At 42.3% G+C, this 23,924-nt stretch overlaps 1 protein-coding gene across 3 annotated transcripts in view; it reads right to left on the reverse strand.

The window, feature by feature from the left end:
- Window positions 1-1,220: 1,220 nt before the first annotated feature.
- USP46 (ubiquitin specific peptidase 46) overlaps window positions 1,221-23,924 on the reverse strand; it is a 46,816-nt gene continuing 24,112 nt past the window's right edge. The window contains exons 7-10 of one of the 3 annotated variants that reach the window (XR_013225129.1): window positions 22,421-22,618; window positions 20,860-20,938; window positions 18,182-18,927; window positions 1,221-1,238 (exon numbers count right to left, since the gene is read on the reverse strand). Coding sequence is in view for 1 of the 3 variants with exons in the window: in XM_077301928.1 (XP_077158043.1) it covers window positions 18,826-18,927; window positions 20,860-20,938; window positions 22,421-22,618 (379 nt within the window). In the remaining 2 variants the exon portion in view is untranslated. Of the gene's footprint in view, window positions 1,239-12,384; window positions 18,928-20,859; window positions 20,939-22,420; window positions 22,619-23,924 lie in introns of those variants that run through there. The other 2 variants (XR_013225128.1, XM_077301928.1) reach the window with 2 other exon arrangements.

The following is a 23,924-nucleotide window of genomic DNA, read 5'->3' on the forward strand; positions in this document are numbered from 1 at the left end:
AATCTGAGGAAAAGGTTTTGAGAGGAAATGACTGGCCTAGAATGGGTCTTCCCCTTGTCTACTCTTGACCCACGGAACTGCTTTTTGTTTCTGAAAAACAAGCAGGAGGAAGGTCCACTGGATTCGGCACAACATGTAACTGCAGTCAAGGCCTGGCATAGAGGTTGGTACTGGAGTCTCATTGGCGCCTTCTTGTATCAAGTCTGTCTCTTGTTCTTTATGTGGGTCCTTTAATTTCATGACCACTTAATGCCTCCTTAAAATATTTGTTAAATTTTATTGGGCATTCACAAAGTACACATCTTGTATAATTAGTCTTAAAATAAATCCTACTACATGTTGTTTATAAACCTTGGCTGTACTTCCCTTGAAAAGTTTAGCATTTCCTATTGAATGATGGGAGTTTATCATGCAGTAAGGTTACAAAAGAGGATGGGCCAGCTTAGAAAGAGATTCTATTTTTGTCTATGTTAAGCTAAACACTGGGTGGCATACAGCAGACAGAATTGCTAGAACTGTTTTGTTATGGCAACAATTGTGTTGCTCCTAGAAACTCATTAAAAACAACTCCTGTGCTGAATTGTTTTGAGGAGGAGATAAATGAATACTAAATTTTGGCAAGGATAATAAAATGTTTTTTTTAATGGTAATAAAGTCATGAGATTCAAACATTTTTGGAAGTTGAGATTCATATACTTCCTAAATAAGCCAACAATCTTGTTTTGTGACCTCTATAATATTTATAGGCCAGCAAAGAGCCCACCATAGAGTCTTTAGGAAGGCCATTGCTCTAAATCATGAAACCTTTTTTGAAGGTGAAAGAAAGGGAGAAGGGAAATCTCTTCCAGGGTGATCCCTGTCCCCTTTCTCCCAGCTTTGGCTCGCTACAGCTGTTAGGAAAGGGGAACCGAACTAATCATTATTGCTTGGAGATCAACAGTAATTCTGGGAGAACTCAAGGCCCCACCTGGAGGTTGGCAAAACTAGAAATCCATCTTCAATCATGTGCATCAGTAATATCCACCTGTCAGTTAACCCAGGTTTGCTGTTGTTCCCTGTTGCTCTTCCAGGAATTTCCCTCAGTTTGATGTCACATAATCCATAAAACGGGCTGCAGAAATTTTCTTCGGGTTGAAGATGCAGATTCATGTGAACATACCATCAGAGGAGGCAAGCAAATGAATGCAAAAATGAAGTGTGTGTTTTTTTTAAAGATGATTAGGAAGAAAATGCCAGATCTGAAACAGAAAGAAAAGGGCGAATGTACATCACTAGGCATAGACAAGATAGAAATCGGAGCAGGAATGGAAGACTGTTTTTCTACAAATATTTCCGTTTAGCTCCGGGTGGCAGAAAGAGCAATAACAGATTATTCCCTGGTGGGAGCAAAGCAGTGAAGCCAATAAAATCTGATGTTAGTAAAACTCCAAGCTCCCCACAGAGATGTCCAAACACTTGCTTTTGAAGAATGAACAGAAATGAAATTCTGGGAAATGCTATAGCAACAGTCACCAAGGATACTTATCCAGAAGATACATGAACTGTGGCATCGGCAGTTGACAAATTTGGGGAGAATATTTTTAAAACTCCTGTTTGGCTTTTAGTAAAAGTATATGGCACTATTATATTTAAAAAATGAGGATAAAAAAATGATACATTTTCATGGATTTGAGACAAAACACTCCTGATTCCTTCCAGGGGCTAATGTGTACAGTAAAAGGCTCATTCCATCTTTTAAGTGTTGTTACATAATAATAGAATCATAGAGTTGGCAGGGGCCATACAGGCCATCTAGTCCAACCCCCTGCTCAACGCAGGATCAGCCCTAAGCATCCTAAAGCATCCAAGAAAAGTGTGTATGCAACCTTTGTTTAAATAAATCAGTCATAACCTGCCCTTCCTATGGGGATCAAGGTGGGTAACGTTAGTCAATTATTATTTGGGCCTCTTTGCCTACTTGGCCAGAGTTAGAAATGGAGTAATTGGCTCAGCTTCTGTCTTCCTCCCATCACTGGGTGGGATTCCACCAGATTTTCTACCAGTCTAGGAGAAGGAAAATTGATCTTGTCCAGTCCCTGTCCTCTCTACAGCCCCACCCTGAGTCCCATGAATCCCAGTCCAGGGTTTCCAACTCTGGGTTGAGAAATTCCTGCCAACTTGGGGATGGGGACTGTGGAGTTTTGGGGGCAGGAAGGGATCTCTCCAGGATATAGGGTCACCAAGTCTACCTTCCAAAACAGCTATTTTCTCTAGAGGAGCTGTCCTCTATAGTCTGGAGATGAGTTGAAATTACACGATATCTAGTAACCCTAATTCTCAGCACCAACTTTTTCTAGGTCAAAGGAGGCCCCTTTCTCTTTTGAGAGCAAAAAAGCTGGTAGTATGATCCATCTTTTAAACATGCTTGGCACATTGAGGCCTGGCCTTCCAACACAGACCTTCACTGAATGTCTACTTTGGCCTCTAGGTAAAGCAAGAGAGCTGCATGGGGTGCCTCTTACATGTGGTTTGGTTGGCCTGTCTTGGAAACGGAAAGTTTGCTGCCAAACTGAACCAGGAAAGGACCAGGATAAAAACACTACTATGAGTTGCTTGAGTACTCAACACTTAATCACTGAGCAATAAATTTACTCACCACTCAGAGGGGGCTTTGAGAACTGTCTCCATTGTGTTTGTGGCAAAATGAGAGAATTCTGTGTTCTTTTTGACGTGGAACAGCTCGTTCAGCACTTGTTACAGCCGCTTTCAAAAGGCAAATATGCTAATATGAATCAGCTCTAAGGAAGTACCAACTTTCCTGTAATAGTTCTAGATCCACATATTAGCACTGTGCCAGAATGATGAGTGGCATACAACAATGAAAAGAACATCTAGACCACCTTTCCCAACAGTCTCTAGTGCTTGTTCTAGAAACAATCAAGGCCATGTGATGTTGGGGAAAATCCGCACTCTAACAGATGCCTAACATTATTAAATATAAGGAAACATGTCTCAATTATAGATGCATTCAATTACACTTCCAGCAGGATATTGTGTCTAAAGGCATAGTCCATCAAAAGCAAAACATGTTGGACTTAATTGACTTCAGTGGGGAAGTTAAGGACTATGATCTTTCTGTTTTCTCCTCACAAGTATTCAAACCAGAACAGTTGTCTCTTGCTTCACGTGAAATAATAATGCACATGTTTGAACAGGAAAAGCTTTGTATGAAGCATCAGGGTCCAGGGTCCAGGGTCTTTCTTTATCTGAACATTCTTCAGGTGCAAAGACTTTGACTCTCTGTTATCAACAGTAAAAGTCAGAACAGTTTCAAATGTTGAAGTGGTTTACGCATCCGTCTGGATGTAAATTATTTTGTCAGTACTTGTTAATATTACCCCTCAGCTCTTTTCTCGTTAAACATTGGACGCATTCTCTCCCCTCCTCTTATAAAACTGTGAAAAGTCTCTGCTTTCCTTCAGATGCTTTAACAAGCAATCTCTCCCCCACAACACCCCCAACCAGGCTAAGTCGATCCAGATTGCAGTCTACCACACAAAGCCTCAGGAGCCGTTCACAAAAACCCACTCAGAGCTCTGGGACTGCAGTAATTTGGTGACTATCTCAAGTTCCTTTTCCATGGTAATGAGTTTTGCACTGCTATCCATACAGGCAACGATCCAGGGGACAGTGTGAGCACAAGATGTCTGCAAGTATTATTGCTTTCATACCTTGCTCTTTCCTCAAATTGCTCAGCAAGACCCATTATGCACGGGGGTTTTAGCGCACATTCGGGGTGGAATGGCGGCGACTAAAATCACGGATAACGCACGGAGCCGGCTGCAACCGGCTGCAGCTTCGGTGCATGCCGCCGAAAAAGCCGCGTCAGTGAAACGCGGAAGAAAGCGCAGCTTCCGGGTGAGCGGGGCGCAACCAGAAGCGGCGCCCGGATCGGCGCGTGCATAATCGGTTACTCTGGGTTTTGCCGCCGTCGCGCCCCGCCCCGTGCATAACCGGTATGCGTCGCGTCTTCCCCCTCCGCGTTTTCCACGTGACCCGAAATCGCCGTTTCGGCGGCCGTGCATAATGGGCCCATGAGAGTCAATGGAGTGGATCCCATAGATTCAGTCTATGGGATCCAACAGAGGAAAGCAGTTCTCCTAGTGGAAAGAAGGATCTAGTGCACTATGATGTCCCACTTTATCCTAAGGCATGTTGCTGTACATTCATTCATTCATTCATTCATTCATTCATTCATTCATTCATTCATTCATTCATTCATTCATTCATTCATTCATTCATTCATTCATATACCACCCTCCCTTGTGGCTCAAGGCAGTTCACAGGGAACATGATAACCAAGTAACAGATACAACATAAGTTCAGTAACTGCACCAAATTACCAGTAACAACATCAACAACAATAGAACTGTTTAAGTATTTTTGACAGTAGTGATAGGGTATGAGTGGAAACCTCTCACAATACTAGTCCGCTGCTAGATTGTTTAGAATGATGCCCACCCCTCCAGTGACACCTTTGGTGCATATTGCTAACTGTAGGCCAGTGGTCCCACTACAGCACAAAGAGCTTCACTGTGAAGTTAAGCTGCAGCAAACATTTTGTGGCCTGCTCTGCCTCCAGTAGCATCTGTCTTGTGGCAGATATTTTGTGGCTCTGCGCACCAGAGTGTGTCAGAATTCCCCTACAGACCCCTGTTTGTAGGCTGTGGAATATAAAGTTTAGCTGTGCCAAAGAACCTGTTTACTCAGAATCGAAGACCTTTCCTGGCATACAGCCTGTTTACTCTTCTGGATTACATTTGTTCTGCTGTCTAATCCATTAATTCTTCAGCCATAAGAATCTTTTCTCCCTTCATTAAAAACTCTTCTTCAAATTAATAACTCAAGATTTTTCCTAGCTGCCATCGTCTGCGTGGGTAGGTGTAGAATGATTACAGCAATTCATGACAAGAAAATTGTTTTACTTTATATTAAAGCCATTCATTACAGAAGGGGAAAACTTACCATGAGCAAAATTCTTTTCTTTTCTTTTTCTTTAAAAAAAAAAGCCTGCTACTGAGCAAATGAAAAATAAAATGAAGGAATAAATTCTGTTCTCTCACTCTAGGCCTAAATCTCTACCTTTTGTGATACTGAGCTGAAGTAGGAAGAATGAGCTTAATTTTACTGTAATTCAATTTAATATTTTTGTGCTTCTTTATTCTGGGTCACATTCTTGGAAACCCCCTCCCCAGTTTTCTGCCAAAAAAGAGCCAAAATAATAGCTGAACCCTGGTATTCAAGATATTGAAAACTGAAAATGAACAAAATATTTTTGTTTCCAAGGCAGAGGGGGCCAATGAAGACTATATGAAAGAAAATATTTAAAATGTCTTTGGGTGCCTGAACAATGTATTTCCTGGCAAAAATAGTACTGCAAATACAGTTAACCCTTCTCAGAAAACCTGAATGAAATGTAATTGAATGTTTCAAAGTTCAATAAGACATCTTAACAGAGACGATATTGTAGCAAATAATACAATCTCTGTCTCTTTGTCTCTAAAAAAGGTAAAGGCATCCCTTGTGCAAGCACCGAGTCATGTCTGACCCTTGGGGTGATGCCCTCCAGCGTTTTGAATAGCAGACTCAATACGGGGTGGTTTGCCACTGCCTTCCCCAGTCATTACCGTTTACTCCCCAGCAAGCTGGGTACTCATTTTACCGACCTCGGAAGGATGGAAGGCTGAGTCAACCTTGAGCTGGTTGCTGGGATCGAACTCCCAACCTCATGGGCAGAGCTTTCAGGCTGCATGTCTGCTACCTTACTACTCTGCACCACAAGAGGCTCTCTCTCTTTGTCACTGTTGTTGTTGTTAGGTTCGAAGTCGTGTCCGACCCATCGCAACCCCATGGACAATGATCCTCCAGGCCTTCCTGTCCTCTACCATTCCCCGGATTCCATTTAAGTTTGCACCTACTGCTTCAGTGACTCCATCCAGCCACCTCATTCTCTGTCGTCCCCTTCTTCTTTTGCCCTCGATCACTCCCAGCATTAGGCTCTTCTCCAGGGAGAAGAAACAAAAAAAAAGTTACTTTGGCACAGAAGTTTTGATTTGATCATTTTGGTGCTTTCTTTCAAGACCCTTCACGGCTCTTCTCTTGGCCAAGATGTTACCAGTAACCACATCTGAGCAACAAAATTCTTGCCCATGACTGATGTATGGGGAGGGGGATATATTCAGGTGGGATTGGTTGCTCCCTTAACAGCAAGATTTCTCCCCAATGAGACTGAAAGATGCAACATGGCCCTTGCAAGTGTATGTACAAAAAAAAGGTGATTGCATGGGTAACGTTTGTTGTTGAAGGAAAGTGGAAGGAATGATGTATGTCAGTGATGTTATACTTGATACTATTGCTTCCAAGATGACAGCATTGGGTGAAACCAGATCATAGTCAGAGTATAAAGAAGACGACAACTATTACATCATGCACAGTACAGATCTGGCATATGCCAAGGATTATAAACCACTGAAGCCTCCCTGTCCCCAGACCCTGCCCTCCTCAGGCTCCACCCCTAACATCTCCAAGTATTTCCCAGCCCAGAGCTGGCAATCCAATACATCTCCATAGTTTGCAAGCTGTACAAATAACAGAGTTCTCTGCATTCTGGATGGATGGCATCAGGTTATATTACCGATTTCCCAAGCTATTCAAAAAGTTAATGCTGTCGGGAATCCTGTCAAGGATATAAAGAGTTTCTGAGCCTTAGGCAAAGGGATTCTCTGCTTTTTCAGGGGAATGGCTGACTCCCATATCCACCTTTGAGCAGCAAGCTAGCATGACAGATGTATCACATTCTACTTTTGAATTGGCATTTAGTTTCAAAGACAGTTGACCATGCAGCATAGTGGGCCTGCTGCTTGGAAAATGTCCCAGGACTTAATTGAATATAGATCCAAGTAGATAAGATGTTGGATTGGATCTTCCAACAGCTTGTAAAATACTAGTAGGTACAGTGAGGGGCACCATATGGATCAGGACTCGAGATAGAAAAAAAGAGAGGGGTTAATTCTTTCGCTCAGTGTTCAAAAACAGTTCTATATTTACTTAGTCACAAGATAAGAAATGAAAAGAAAGCCTCTCTGCCCTAATTTTATGCCTTTAGGGATGTGTTTACACATTACGTTTGCATTTTGATTGAAAGATGAAATCCGATTTCTGTTTGAATGTCTTTATGGATGAACACACAGAAGTCAGAACTCTACTGCTTTATTGTTGTGTTGTTATTGTTGCATTATTATTATCAGGAAAGTAAATTGTTGAACTGGCTGAGATTTCACAGGATATCCATTATTGCTTAACGTACCTGAATCAATCATTAAAAAAAAACACACACAGAGACAATATAATTTCATTTTTAAAACCCAGAAGGTCAGAACACAGTAGCTGAACAAATAATTATGTAATACAGCAATTGTGGGCTTATCAGCAAATTGCAAAATACCCCAGATAGGTTCAAGCATAACACTGGGCAAAAATCTAAAAGCAAACTGAGCAGAAAGAAAGAAAACCCTTTAAATGTCTTAACGTGTTAAATAGGAAATGATCACATTTAAAAAATACTTCGCTAGACAGTAGCAAATGAAAGACAAAACATTAAGGGATTAACTTTGCGAGATGCCTGGCTGATGGATAATGAACACACTAGGTACGTCTTAGAACCAACTAGCCGGGATTTACTGCAAATGGGTCCAAATGTTTAATGAACTGTACGCGCTCAAAGATTAAAGCGTCTGCAGTAAAAGACTCAGAACTGTTTTAGATCAATTGTTGGCTAGCTTCACAAAACGGAGCACACAGAAAGCACCTGCTGTTTCTTTCCCCTGCGGTAATTTTTAATAGCATCTGTCTAATGAAAAATATTCACAGTACTGCTTAAATTCAAAGATGGCGGAGGATAGTGGGGGAGGGGGATATTTCCCCGTGTATCTTCATCAGCATCTATGGTAAAAGAGAGAAGGGGGGGGGGGAGAGGAGAAAGACCTAGGGGTTGGATTCAACCAGCTTTCTGGTGAAAAACAGAGGGACGGCACCCCTTTTGACGATCAAAAAGGTTATTTTGCAGATCATGGAACGTCAGGTTCACCTCTCGAATGCAGCATAAGATATTGATTTGCAAGGGTGAACAAATCCGTCACCCAATCATAACGCATAAGAATAGAAGAAGAGCTCTGGAAGATCAGGCCACTGGTACATCTAGCCCAACATCCGGTCTCACACAGTGGCCAACCAGTTCGTCTGGAGGGCCAACAACAGGGCTTAGAAGCCAAGGCCTTTCCCTGTTGTTGCCTCCTGGCTCTGAGGTTCAGGAGCTGAGTGCTTCTGAACATGGCGATTTCCTTGGCTAGTAGCTACTGATTGACCTATCTTCTATGAATCTACGTAATCCTCTTTTAAAGCAGTCTATGCCTGTGGCCAACACTATATCCTCTGGAAATGAATTCCATGTTTTAATTTACTGTAAGTGCCGTACTTCTCCATGGGCACAGTTCACATACTCAGTTGAGTGTCATGAGAAGCCTGAGGGCAAGTAGTGGCAGGCAAGCAATTAGATTCACTTAGGAGGTCGTCCTCTTCTCCTTATTGTCATAAATTCTCTTTCTCGGTTACCTCTTAGAAAAAGGAGAAAAGTCAAATCAGCTTATGCCATTCATTAAAAAAAAATCAAAACAGAATTCATCTTTCATGTGGAATGGACTGTTTCATGTTCTTATGTAAACCGCTCTGAGCCTCCGGGGAGGGCGGTATATAAATATAATAAATAAAAATAAAATAAAATAATAAATAATAAAACAGCTGTCCTTACAGGCCACTCTAGGGCTCATTTCGTAGTATGTCTATTTCAGGCCCTCTTTGAGCTTTAGGCCCTGGGTCAAATTGCCCTCCTGCTCCCTAGGTCTCCAAATCTGGGTTGGGAAATTCGTGGAGATTTTATGGTTGGAACAAGGAACGAGTGCGTTTGGGGAACAAAGAACCCTCACTCTATAATGCTATAGAGTTCACCTTTCAAAGCAGCCATTTTCTCTGTGGGAACTGATATCCGTGGTCTGGAGATCCCTTGTAATTCCAGAGGTTCTCCAGGCCCTGGTGGCAACCTGATACCCCCAACTGCCTCTGCTTAATGATTCAGCCCATGATTCTGCTGTCCAGAAAAGCCGTGAGTGGCACAGTTTTCTCCTCTCTATTCCTGCCTTCTATCACCAATGCTTTTTTATCCTGCACATGGAAAATACAGTCTATATTTTCACCAACAGCCAACATATGTCGGTCACATTTACTCAGCTGCCTAAGACTTGCCCATGGTTTGTGGTTGCCATGGCTTTATTTACTTTTAAGTCAACCAACACCCTCAGATACTTTAGCCATGCATACTGAGCATATTTATTTTATCTATTTATATTATTTTATAGATGGGCAGCACTGACTGAAAAAATCAGGACTGTATACGATTACATCTTGGGGGCATGAATGTGCTCCTTCCATATTTCACATTCCTCATTTGCTGCAGTTCCACATGTGCTATTTTAAGTTTTGTTTTCAGTGCAGAAGTCCGGCATTTAAAACTTGCAGTGTCATCTGTTCAAGCACATACATATATGTTCAAGCACATACCACCCAGAGCTGCAAAGAAATGGGCGGTCTAGAAATCTAAATAAATAAACAAATAAATATACACCCCGATTCTTTTCAAGGGATGCCCCTTTCACTTTTCCAAAAGTGCTTTGAAGTGTGTGGAGTAACAGAGAAGTACACTGAGAGGGTTAAGTGAAGGTCACATCTCTGAGTTCTATGGCAGTAGCATTTCACCTCCCATCTATAATGTCGAAGGAGACAACCTGTTCTCCTGCAGGAACTACGAAGGAGATGGGCCATGGATGTTTCATAAATGGATGGACAATATTGGGGGAGGAGTATATGAAGCATAGCAAGAGCACAAGAGCATCTGTTTTCATGACCTTTGAGAGCAGTGCAATTGCTACCCATAAAAAGAATGGGAGAAAAAACAGTGGGAGGCTGATTAAATAAGGTGTAACAAAAAGGGAGGAAGGTGGTCAAGAAATCAAATTGAAATCGAGAGGGGCAGTCTAGAAATCAAATAATATCAATAAAGATGAACAATTCACGAATTGCGAATGGATGTAAGGATAAATCAGAGTTGCTGTCCGCGGAAGAAGAAAGACTTGTCTACCAGAAAACAGAAAAATGGGACAAGAACAGAATTGTGGTTAATCTCTCATAGAAGAAGGAGTCTCACTTACCCTTCCTCTCCCCGCCATAGATACCCTGTGAAGTAGGTGAGGCTGAGAGAGCTCTGAGAGAACTGTGACTGGCCCAAAGTCATTCAGCTGGCTGCATGTGGAGGGGGAGGAGGGAATCAAATCTAGCCATAGGCTTTAAGAGATCCATTATTCATCCGTTTCTTAGTAAAATACAGAAGACAAGTTTGGATTTTTTTTTGCTGAGTGCAGCTGACACACAATAAACCACACAGTCATGAAAAAAAAGTAACAGATCTGATAAACATGAATGTCATATCTCATATATTGAGGTGTTTTTGTAAAGACATATGTATGCCCTGATTTTCCCATGTTGTTCTTTTATCTGCATATAACAATAGGGCAACGCTTGACTTGATTATTAATGCTTCAATGACTCTTGGAGTCCCAATGAAGGTTTCTGATAGTATCCTGTAGTATCTATATTGGTGTATATGTAATATATCAGTATATTGTCAGAATAAGTCATAAGCCACAGGACGGCTCTTGCCGAGAGTGGTGTTCTAGAAATCGAAAAATAAATACCATGTTGAACCTCATCTGGTATGTTTTATGACATGATGTGTTTGCGAAATGTGAGTCAGCTGTGATGAATTCCCTGTCCATCTTTCCTTCCTTCATAGAACTCATTTCTGAACATGTACAATCTGCTGTTTTGCAACAAGGGAAGAAGAGCTGGTTCCTTTTAAACCCTGCTCTTTGCTGCCCAAGGGAGTCTCAAAGTGGCTTACAGTCACCCTCCCTTCCTCTTTCCACAACAGATCTCTTGCGAGGTAGCTGGGGCTGAGAGAGCTCTGAGAGAACTGCTCTGTGAGAACAGCTCTTATAGGACTGTGAGTATCCCAAGGTCACCCAGCTAGATGCATGTAGAGGAGAGGGGGATCAAAACTGGCTCTCCAGATTAGAAACCACCGCTCTTAACCACTACACCACGCTGGGTCCCACTGCTCCAGTGTTCAAACCACTGTGGAGAGGGAAAGAGGACAGACGTGGGGAATCATGATGGGAAGAGGGGGGGAACAATACAATCTGTATGAAAATGTAGATCTCTGTGTGCCCTTAATTCCCAAGAGCTCAGTCACACTGAATTCTTAGTAATGTTAATGATCTGCTGTAAAATCCACAGAGGTTGAAGAGCTCAGTTATAATGCAGCATAAGTGGGTTTCAGAGCCTCTTGTGGCACAGAGTGTTAAAGCAGCAGTCATGCTGTCTGAAGCTGCCTGCCCATGAGGCTGGGAGTTCGATCCCAGCAGCCGGCTCAAGGTTGACTCAGCCTTCCAACCTTCCGAGGTTGGTAAAATGAGTACCCAGCTTGCTTGCTGGGGGGTAAACGGTCATGACTGGGGAAGGCACTGGCAAACCACCCCATATTGAGTCTGCCACGAGAACGCTAGAGGGCGTCACCCCAAGGGTCAGACATGACTCGGTGCTTGCACAGGGGATACCTTTACCTTTAAGTGGGTTTCTGCATGTATAACCCTCACTGTATGGGAAATGGTAGTAGCAAATGAACACTTTGCATGAGGTTCCACAGCCTCTTCCGCGGAGACGTCAATAGATGAGGACTAGGTATTCTTACTTCCAGTGGGAAGCACCAGACCAAACATCTAGCAAGCTTATCATGTGCCAGCTCATGGGGGCCTGATGCAAGGCATGTTTTCCCACAGGTAAGTCCCCACTCTGCTCAACAGGGCTTACTAGTTACAGCCTCTTTGGGAGACCTCTGGGCCCAAGTCCAGCTGTGATAGCAACGCGGTCCACTGAATATATACATCACCTTGGACAGATTCAGGTGAGTAGCTGTGTCGTTCTGAAGCAGAATTTGAGTCCCATGGTGCATGTACCTAGCAGTTTATGCCCAGGATTAAACTTCGTTGGTCTTAAAGGTGCCACTGGATTCAAACTCAGTTCTATCATCTTGGATAAAAAGAACCGTGGGGTGTTTGGAGAAGGAAAAGTGGCTGATGCCCTCCTTTTAAGTTCTCTTTGGCTGAACTGTGATGTTTGTCTGTAGGACAACAGAAGGTGAGGCCTGGAGGAATAATAATTTTAATGCCCAAAAGAATATTACAATTATCAGCATTTATTATCCAACTCAACGGAAAGAGATACAGCGAGGGGAAAAAAACACACTGAAGCTTATATTTTAATATTTAAATATTATTTCAATCATCTGGTTTCTTTACTCAACACAAAATGAACACTGGCGTTAAAGTTAAACCCAAATATACCCTAGCGTCTAATTGTTGTGTGTGTTTTTTTTAATGAACTTTGTAATGCAAACTTTCTGTTCGTACAAACATCAGCTCCAAACCTTCAAGTTATACATTAATGTTTAACATCAACCCTAAAAATGTTTTGGCAGCAGCTTTTGCAACACACAAAATCTCTGCATTACACTGATTAACACTGAACTAGAAAGTGCATTTATAGGTAACCTGTCAGAACAGGGATGGGCCCTCTCTCAGAGAAATGCTGTGCAAGTAACAAAAGCAAGAAGTCAAGGCCCTTATCCACAAAAGACCACCTCCAAACCCCATAGGAGTCAGTTACACGGTGTCTGTAGACCTGAGTGGGCTTCAGCGGAGACAGCAGGTCGCCATTGATTCCAAGTAAGAAACGGCTTCATGCTTCTGTCCTCTGAGATCATTAACACGCTCTCAGCGAAACAGCTCACACCTAGATTGGTATGCTCCCTTGAGAACCGTAGTCTTAGTAATAACTTACAGGAGTGAACAAGCCATCACAGATCAAAAGTTCTTTAACCAAGTCAAATTCAGCTGCCAGGCATCAGGTCTCGAGTAATTATGGAATGCATATTCAATATATGATTCAGACAGACTACAGGGACAATCAGAGGATCACAAGACCTACTGGAATGAATGATACAAAACAATATGCATCTTTATGAAGAGGCTTCTTTAGAGAGATGCCCAGTTCTCCAGCCTTTGCTTGGGCAAACAGCTCCATCAGAAAACTGTAGACCAATATATCACTGTACTGTTCCAGTGTGATTTTCTCCCCTAACCACCAGTCATTCTCCACAGGTTTCCAGCTCCACATAGGGAATTTTTTGGGTGGAATCTAGGAATGGCCTGCTTGTATATTTTAATAATGAAATCAGCCAAATCTGAAGACTGGACCTATGAAGGGCCAAGACATCTTTTGACAAACTGGAAAATAACTCAATATTTGCAGAAAAATCTGAATTTTTTTAAAGGCATGGCAGCATAAAAGATAACAGGAGTGCCTGTAGCTTAAAAAAACTTGTGAGAATCAGATTGTTGCATAAACTATATGTGGAAAAAAACATTAAAACTCGGGGTTTTAAAAAAAACTGTTTAAAATATTTATGTCAAATTAAATACCTCAATGAGATGAAACTGTTGGCTTTTAAAGTGTTGAAATTGTCTAGACAAATAACTGAGGTATCACAATGTACCGCTGGAGCACTGTGCTTGCTGCCTGTGGCTGTACCCATGTGGAATAAGGCTCACTGATGAACTGTGCGCCGCACGCCCGGCCTCCTGGATATTTACAGCGTGTGTCTCCATGTCCGTCACATTTTGCCAGCTGACGATTCTTTCCGTAACGGATGCCCATTGCATTTTTCATTGTGTATCTTAAAAGATTTTTCCCTATGACTGTCGCACAAGATGTTTTCACATCAAAAAACACAACAGGCTTCGTTTGTGCCAGTAAAAGGCATTGGGCAATTTCCAGGGCTAAAAAGCCTTTTGTGCATATGGGATGTGGCTTGCAGCATTCCTGAGGAGCCTCTTCTGACCACCGAAAAAGCTACGCCAAAGATCATGAGACTCACATGGACGAAAATCTCTCGGATCAGGGACTGCAGTTAGGAATGGAATCAAGGAAGATTGACTTAGGAAATTTAGTAGACACTGAGCACGTTAACACTCACTCAATGTGTTATAAGAGTTAATTGTGTCCAGTTGCTTCAGAAGGGCTGTTACACATTGTGCATCCATGGCAATAAAATTATACAAGAACAAGATGCTTCTTATGACTAAGTCAGGGGTGGGCAAACTGTGGCCCTCCAGATGTCCATGGACTACAATTCCCATGAGCCCCTGCCAGCATTTGCATTCACTGGCAGGGGATCATGGGAATTGTAGTCCATGGACATCTGGAGGGCCACAGTTTGCCCACCCCTGGACTAAGTACTATTGGTACAGGATACCGCTGGGGCCCATGGCTTTCCTGTCCATTGATGAGGATAAATTACATAAACAAAAAGGATATCTACTGGAATTCATGGAGAAAGCATTAAGAGGCAGTTGTTCACAGCGTTATTTATTTAAACAAAAAAGATTTGGGAAATTCATGGTTGATTGGCCTATCAATATATTAGCCATAATAAAACCTTTTAGTTCAGAAGGCTGTTTAAGGCTGAATACCAGCTACTGGAGAAAAACAACAGGAAAGGGCTGTTTAGGTATATTTCAAATGCCCCATTCATTATTATAGTTACTATATACCCTCTGAACTAGAAAATGAATAAATCAATAATACTCACAGACTCTTTGGTTCTGGCCATTTCTCTGGTTCCTTGCTGCCTATCTAAGAGTTCAAGAAGTTCAGCGGGAGGGAATGACTCAACAGATATTTAGCTGACGGGGACATTTGCTAGTTCACACACAGATTGTGCCACCAAAGAAAACTGCTTGCATAGTTCACTTTTTCCAGTGTGTTGTTTACACCAGCCACACTGCTGGCTTACTGAGCCGGGGAGGATTTTGATCTGATTCGCTGTCATCAGCGGCTCCTCTTGGTTTGCTGTTCTGTTCTCTTTGGTGCTGAGTTTGCTAAGTTCAGGTGCAAAAATTTTGCTTTTACTCACTGGCGTATCGGCAGGCAATACAGCAGACTGGAAGAGATACAGCCATTGTATTTAACTCCTCCCTGACAGAAGGGAGTGTTGCCTGTGTAAGTGGTCAACCATTCTGTTTACATGTGCTGACATTCAGGTGGACCGTGCTATAGACACGAGGCATAGGGAAGAGTGGTAAATGTTACGCTGGATGACAGGCAGCATCTGCTGTTGCATTCTAATACATTTGCATGGAAGTCACAAGTCTGTGACAAAAAAGAGACAGAGACATAGAGCCAAACCAGAAGAAATGAATACATGAACACTCATGAAGCCACCTTATTTTTTTTATCATATTGTGCAAATGCAGGATTTGGTATAATTTGGAGAAATCAGCTTCTTAATTTTTTAAAAAGGAAGCATGTTTGTTGTCCTTCTGATCACGGGCAGATTTGAGTCCTTAGGGACCAACAACAGCTTCAAGGTGGGAGCTTTTGAGTGTCATTAGTCTGTGTTTGACAATGAGAGCTTTGACTCTCAAAACCTCATATCCTGAAGATGAAGAAATATTTACACTACTGCATATGCCTAGAATATTCAGACATATTTATGTATACAGAATATTCACAATTCTGTGGTAGCCGTTCAAGGTTCTCTTTCCTGCCCTGTTAGATGACCATAGTGATTAATCATTTTAGAAACTTTATAGGGTTTTTAAAAATCCATTTATGTACCATGCTCAAGGAAAGTACTTCTCTTCTTAGGTTACACAGTAGCTTCAAAATGCTGAAATCATGGAAACATGTAAAGATTACGTGCACATAAGGATGGTTTTTACTCTCAGCCAGAAAACTAAGATGCAATATTTAAAAGAACAATGAAATAAGGTGCTCATCTGACGAAGCCAGTCATTAAATTCCTATTGGAATTCAAATCTCTAGCCAGAGAGTACTAAAAGGGAATCATTTCCAACAAACACATGCATGAATTTAAAAAGAAAGAAAGTTGCAAGGTAATGAACATGAATGAAATCGCTTTATATTGAGTCAGATCTATCAAAGTCAGTCTTGTCTACTCTGGCCCATAGGAGATCTACAGGTGATCAACTAGAGGTCTGTCCAATCAACTATTACTTGATCTCCTAAAATGGAGATATCAGGAATTGAAACTGGAATCCTCTGCATGCAAAGCATATATTCTACTACTGACCAACAGCTCCTGCCCAAATAGGTTGGAGCCAATCAGCTTTCTTCTGGCAAAAAAGGGAGCAGGGGGTCCCATTTGACCTCTCTCTCTCTCAAAAAAAAACCTATGCTGGGTATCAGATTACCTGCATGAACCAAGGCCATGTGGGATGGGGCTATAATAAGAAACAGAATTTTCAGAGTTTGAAAAGAAAAGCTGCTTAGATTCCTTCTAGAATTTCCTCAGGTGTAATCATAGACCCATTCCATGCACATGAGAAGTAGATTTTCCTGTTTCGCTCATGAAAAACTATCCTCAGAAGCACACTGAAAAGTGCATTATCCAACATGTGAAGAATGGGCCTGATTCTCAGAGGTTTGGGGCAAAACCCAGGGAGCGGCACAAGTATTCTTGCACAGTATCTGTTCACTTCCATGAGGCTTGCACAGAATAATGTGTTCTAAGCTTTTTTTACAAGCCTCGGGACAGTTTAATACTCCAATCAGAGAGCCATTCGTTGGGCACAGCAGAAATTCTTCTGAAATTTACATTTAAGCCCAACTTATGCCTTATTACCTGGGTAGCCACTTATTAGCTAGAGTGCAGTTACCATGGCTAACAGATAACATCTTGAGACACTGGAAGGGCCGTAATGGACAAACTCATGCTAGTCCACCTGATGTGGGGCTTTCTGGCTTTTTTCATGATTACACAGCTAGGTGGGTGAACAAAGGAAGGTGAACAGGGCTGGTTTATCCCCGTGGCACATGTAGACAGTGCCTTCCCCCCTCCCCAATGGATCAGGGCTGTAGCTTGTCTCCTCCCCCTTTCCCCCTCTTTAAGGACACTTGGAGTGACACCTTTTTCCACTGGGGGGGGCCTCTGCCCCCACTCTGGCTGCTCCCACCACAATTGTACTCCTTAAACCATTCCAGAAGGCGAGGGATGGGAGCGAAAGACTCTCCCACCAAATTCAAGGGAAAGAGAAGGAATGCAAGTGAAAGAAACTCCCTGCCTGATGATAGGGGGTGCAAGGGAAGGGTGTTTGCATACAGATACTGCACACTAATAAAAAGCTTGAACTCTGCACTTGTGCCATTCAGCCACGTTTGTAAGGGACCACTTCCCCATCGTGAAGTTGCTACGCCCCCCCCTCCCCCGGTCGCAAAGTTCCCAGGGCCCAGTGAGTCCACGTATATCTTTCTTGCTCTGTCAGTCCTTTGCAGAATCAAGCTGGGGACAGATATTTATCCAAATCCAGTGACTGTGGTGTGCACGGATGATGTTCCCCATGTGCGCATGGCACATTCCCCAACACTGGGGTTGCCCCTGTTCACATGGAGCTCTGAGAGTGCTCGACCCCTACGGGGTTCTGCATGAGAGGAGTTGCTGTTTAACAGAACTAACGCAAGCGATGTCCCAATTTTTGCCTGCCTACATGTCATGTGCCAGATCAGGTAAAACCTTGGGGTTTAAAAAGACACTATCACTAGTCATACAGTGAGAAATCATACTGAAGTGCAACTTCCTTGGTTCTTCACTGCAAAGTCCCCCCTAAAGCTATTTTTTAAATACAGTGTGGAAATCCAAGGGACCTTTTTGGCTCATGTAGGTTGTCCCACTAGAAAGGAAGACTAGATACGCGGTATGATTTGTTCCCAGTGGTACTGAAATCCCTTTGAGAGAATTTATGACTTGAGATTGCCAAGTCAGTGTTTTAATAACTCAAAGCTTTAAAGGATCAGGAGAAAATAAATAGCCCTCCGGCTGAAGAACACCATGTGACATAATCTGTGAACTATTCCAGTGCCAACACTCAGGAAATATGCTTCTTTTCTTTCCACTTACCACAAGAATGAGCTGCTTATATATATAAAGCCATGGTTTTCAAACTTTCAGACTTCTGTGAACTCTTTTCATGAGAGCTCATTGGCTGAGGAACTCCTTTGTGCCTGTCATGGAACCCTCTGTACTTCGCAGGGGATTCTGGGATATGTTTCTAGAGTGAATAGTAATTTTACAGCTTAGCCATGAGTGTCCTTGGGCTCATCTTTGTTCTATAAGGAATTCATAGGACTTCAAAGACGGCTTGTCCATCGTTACCAATTTTCTTGTCCGGGGCCTCCCCCTGAGAACCTTCCAGTAATGCCCAGCATTTCCCAGAATACAGTTTGAAAGCCATAGGTCCAGAGGAATGGTTCTTTAGAAAGGGTAAACAAACGGGCCTTAATGACAATGTACATCTATGCAACATTCTACCTCAGTGCAGCAGGATTCAGAAGATGAGCATGTCAGTCCAAATAAATAGGTTCTCGTTAATAAGAAAGTCAGACCAAAGAAAAGAAGTCTTCCAGTCAAAATTGGAGTGTTTCAGTCAACAGTTTAAAGATGAGCTTATTATTGTTAGGTCATAGTGGATGGGTCGACATAGAGGTCAGTTAACAGCATTGGTAAGTCGCTCATCTTGGAAGGGAAAGTGTAGGAGCTTGTAGTTACTCTCTGGACTGATAAAATAAAATATATCCGGATTCTGAATTTTTTGATATATCAGAAGTCAAACCATAGAATTCTTCAATAGCTTGTGCATCAATTTTCTGCAAATAACAAGAAGAAATCCCGTTAATATATTAAGAAATGTATCTTGACTATCTCTGCTTATCTTGCTAATCTGCTTTATGCCAATAAAGGTATTGTGTGTGTGTATATTAAGAAAAGGCAGACAAAAACAGATGCTAGGGTGCGCAGCTACAGGCGAAAGTGATCGTGAATCCTTATTTGGTTCTGCTTGCTTTTGCACTCAGAATTACTGAAATATTTAATCTCCTTCCAGTGACATACATATGTCCGTATTAATTGTGATTTTTGTAGCAATAGTGATAAACAATAAAAAGAACACATCTGAGTTCTGTCTCCCACCGATATCTTATTTCAGAGAATAAACTGACCCATAGTTTAAAAAAAACAATGCAATGGATTAAGGACAATGACTGTTTGAAGACAGATCTGCCAGTCAGACCAAATGTGCCTCCCCTGCCATGTAGGGCAGTTCAGTAGAAGTCTGAGAAATCTCTTTGGAAGGGTGCCAAGCACCTGCATGTCTGATGGGCTTCATTCAACTTAGTGGGTCAGCAGTGGTACAGACCCACTTCAGGGCAATGCTGCTCTTCTTCCCCCAAGGACTTTACTTCCTTGCCCACAAGCAGTTTGATAAACTGGAATAATTTGCGCTAATTCCCTAGTCGCACAGCCAGCCAATTATAGAAATCACGAGTCTTAATTGAAACAGGAGTATGCATTTACTCGTGTCCAAAATGGTACTCCTTTTTCTCAGTGGGGATGGACCAGTTTGGTTTTCAATGGATGTATTATCACAATGACACAGATATCACTTTGATTTACGTTTCTCATTGAAAAGATAGAAAGCCTCTTTACTTCTTTCTTTTCCTTTTCTTGATTGTCTTAAAAATTTTCCATAAAATTATTTTGACCAAGATGGTACCCCTTTTTCTCCTAGAATCGTGTCTTGCAACTCTAGCGATGTGCTAAAGACAATGAAGCATTTGCCAGGTAGATCTATATTCACATCTCATCTATACCAATACAATCATTACAGGGTTATTTATATTCATGTAATTCTTGGCATAATTGAGGTGGTAGCTTGCCACCAAAGGAATCCACCTCAACTATGTCATGATGATTTCATTTATTCTTTTGGGACTGAGGCAATTAGGTCCTTTGCATTATACTCTCAAAGAATTAGGCATTTGGGATTGGCTGCTGGTACAATTCTAATTCCAAGCTGTGTGAAAGAATGGACACTCTCTAGCCACTGATGTGTATGTGGTTCTCATTTAAAAACCACGGCTTCTACAACTTCCTTTTGGAAACTAGTAATGACTTAAGGCCTCAGAGAGGGGAGAAGGAGAAATACAACACAATGAGAATTTTTTTCTTTTAGAAATCATTTCTACCACACGAGGCAAATTAATGTTTGCAACAATCAAATGTTCTTGACCGACATCCTGTAACCAAATGGAATACAGCAAGTTGTATCATGAATGCACAATGGAATGAGGTATGTAGACTGGACTGTAGCATTGTGGGCAGCAGGTGACCTTTTCAGATGCTCTTGCATTTAAAAAACAGAGATCTTCTTGCAAACATAAAACAAATCAAGGAAAAACTCTTTTGCTAACTCTTTTGTTACAAAACAGGTTTAAGGCAAGTTTAAAGTAAGGAAGCATTACTTATGTGACTTCCTGCTAGACGTGGCACAATCCATTCTACTTCTCAGCAGTGCTGCCATGTGCATTGTGTATCTATTTTGTTTAAACAACTCACGTGTAGATTATGCTCCAATTACTATTTACTGAGGATGATAGTAATTTTGCTCCCATATGCTGCTTCTCATCTTCTAAATGTTTAAGGCTTTCTGAGCTTTTAAGAAAATAACATGCCAGAGGCAATGTCTCAAAAAGCCATCTGGACACCCTTAAATTCTACCCAGACATTATTGGCACACTGACCTCTACGATATCATCGTCGAACAAAAGCCAGAATCCGTGACTTTTCACAATGGTAATATAATGTCCACGATTGGGCCCACTACAAAAGTAAGACAATGAACGGCTGAATTAGAGAACTGCGTCTGCCTTGATATATATAAAGAAACCATATTAGAAACACGACAGTTTGAGATCATGTTCGAACACAAAGATAGACACATAATTACACAGGTAAATCTGTAAGAGTGCATGGGTGTTTGCTTCCTTCTCAACTCATTTGAGAGTCTAATGGTGCAATCTTATGCAAAGTTACTCCAGTCTAAGTCCCTCTAGGTGGGGAGTGGCATTACCTGCTTTGCACGCAGACTATATCAGGGTCAGTCCCTGGCATTTCCAGTTATAAGGATCGGGGAGGGAGTGGTCAGGTAGTAGGATCAACTCAAGACCCTGGAAATGTGCTGCCCATCAAAGCAGAAAAGACTGACTGGGTGGTTGACTAAATGGTCTGATGCAGCACCAGGCAGCTTCATGGGTTTCCATACATTTAAATGGGTTGAGACTGAGTGTAGTAACGCTTTGTAGGGCTGCACTGCAAATTGCTTCTCTCTCTCAAACACATTCCAGAGGGTTCTGGGACACATATAAATGAGGTGAGGGCACTTGCAATGGGACTTAAGTTTTCTCCCGTGTGCTGTTTATCTGGCCTGAAACAGGGATGCTATTTGCCTCATTAGGTGTTCCGTGTATATGGTACACATAGGTTCCTCTGACATAGCAAGCAGTGTCCAGCTGGGGACATTTCGTTGGAAAAATAGTGGAGGGGGAAGGCTTAAGCCCCCTCTCCCCATGCACTGGGGTCCCAATCCGAATCAGGCCTTTACCCGACTGGGTATTCAACAGGGAACTCATAGCTCTTGTCGGCCGGACACAACTCATGATGGACCCAGAAGTGATGCAAGGACTGTGCAGCATGTAGTTAAACCAAGGATGCCCAACCAGAAGTCCACAGATCCCCCCCCGAGGGTTCATGACCTTTCACCTCTGCTTTAATGGCCACAAGCTAGGGAACCAGTCACTTCCACTGTTCCCCCTGCTGAGCGTAAGTTCTCTTGCGGTTTCTGTGCCTGACAGGGGGCAGAGCCTGCATGCCTACTCCTACCTTAGACAACTTCCTGTCCCCCCCCAGTCTTCCTTACGCCTGTCTGTTAATATAGGTGGTGATGTCACTCCCAGGGGGCGTGGCCAGCTGACATCACTTCTGGGGCCTTTTAAAGTCTGAAAAATTATTTCAGTGGCTCCTCTATGGTTAAAGGTTGGAAAAAAGGCTGAGTTAGACCCTAAGATCTATCTGGTCCAGCACTGTGGATTGAATCTGTGAATTAGTAAGTCAGGGGAGGATTCTTTGCACTGAAGGTAACGCAAACGGATCTGTCGGAACTGACCAAACATTTCCAACAGAAGTCAGCTGGATGCCTCTGGAATCTCAGGAGCAGGACACCGTGACAGTGTCTTCATCCTGTTGTTCCCCTTCTCGTGTTCTGTACAGAAGTGGTTTTCCCTGGTGCACCAGGATGTGGTTTACCTGCCACAGTGGACAACAACGGCCACCAAGTCATACATGCGGTCCAAGTTTATGGCATCTCCCGAAGTGTTGAACAAGCGCAGCTCCAGAGGAAACACCACGCGGTAAGAGAGCTTTGTGTAGCGATGCAACTGCTCCATATATTTAAACCTCTTCAGGTGTAATGCAAGGATCATGGGCAGCTTTTTTACCCTCATCCTGTAGTAAAAGCAAGAGTGTGCAAAATAAGAATCGCACTTTAACCTCCAATGCCAGGGGAGGAAAAATGGTATTTAATACTGTGCAGTTCTCTTTTTCTGTCAGATGAATCAAGTCTGTAAAGTCAAAGTAATAGTGTAAAGTAGTAGTTCATATGCTCATACAATGAAAGACGTCCAACAAACAATGCTGTAGTATGGAACTAAAAGACACTGACAACACAAACTGCCTAAGGCAAGGCATATTGTAAACAATCTAATGCATCAAATTACAAAGACAAAGAACAATGCAATAAGAGCAGCATAAAATACCTAAAATAATAATTGCAATAGGCTACAAACTCGTCCAATTACCAAGGTGCCCTTTTTGCTACAATTCTAATTATCCCATATTCAATTTAGGTCTTAAAACCAATAAGCTGTTTGACCAGAAAAAGACAGCACTATAATAAAAAGTTATTGCTGTTCAACATGCTTTAAAACAAGCACTGTTTAATTGCAGCAGTTATATATTTGTGCACATCTAATGTTATGTTAAAATCCAGGTCTACTAACAGAGTCTTCAAATGACAGTTAAAAGAGCAAGCAGGCTTCTTCTTCAAATGAGGATCTGGACGTTTTGATCTCTGACCCAAATAAACTGTACGGAAAAAGAAGAAATGCTCAATACCTATCACAGATAAAAACTCTAGATCCCCTTTCCTGGCCTCTACATTGTCTGTGCAAGATGGCAAGTGGAAGCTAATTTATTCTTGCAAGGAAAAAAAATCTCTGATAGCATGGCACCATAATATCTAGAAATAACATGGTAACTGGCACTGATTAAAATATGAATATCCAAAATACATCGGCAAACATCCATATCACTTCCCTTCCTGAAGGCCGCCCCATTCTTCTACCATTCTGGTTCCAATACCAAGGTGCCCTTTCTGCAACATTCTAACTGCTTCATAAAAAGGCCCTCCTGAACATCTCTACTGAGCACATTCTGCAGAAGAATCAAATCACAGAGCTATAGAGTTGGAAGGGGCTATGCAGGCAAGCTTGGGGTATTGGTTAGGAGCTCAGACTTGTAATCTGGCGAGCTGGGTTTGATTCCCCGCTCTCCCACATGCAGCCAGCTGGGTGACCTTGGGCTCACCACAGCACTGATAAAACTGTTCTGACCGATCAGTGATATCGGGGCTCTCTCAGCCTCACCCACCTCCCAGGGTGTCTGTTGTGGGGAGAGGAAAGGGAAGGCGAATGTAAGCCGCTTTGAGACTCCTTCGGGTAGAGAAAAGTGGCATATAAGAACCAACTCTTCT

This window comes from Paroedura picta, chromosome 10, assembly GCF_049243985.1.
Source record: "Paroedura picta isolate Pp20150507F chromosome 10, Ppicta_v3.0, whole genome shotgun sequence".
Taxonomy (NCBI): Eukaryota; Metazoa; Chordata; class Lepidosauria; order Squamata; family Gekkonidae; genus Paroedura; species Paroedura picta.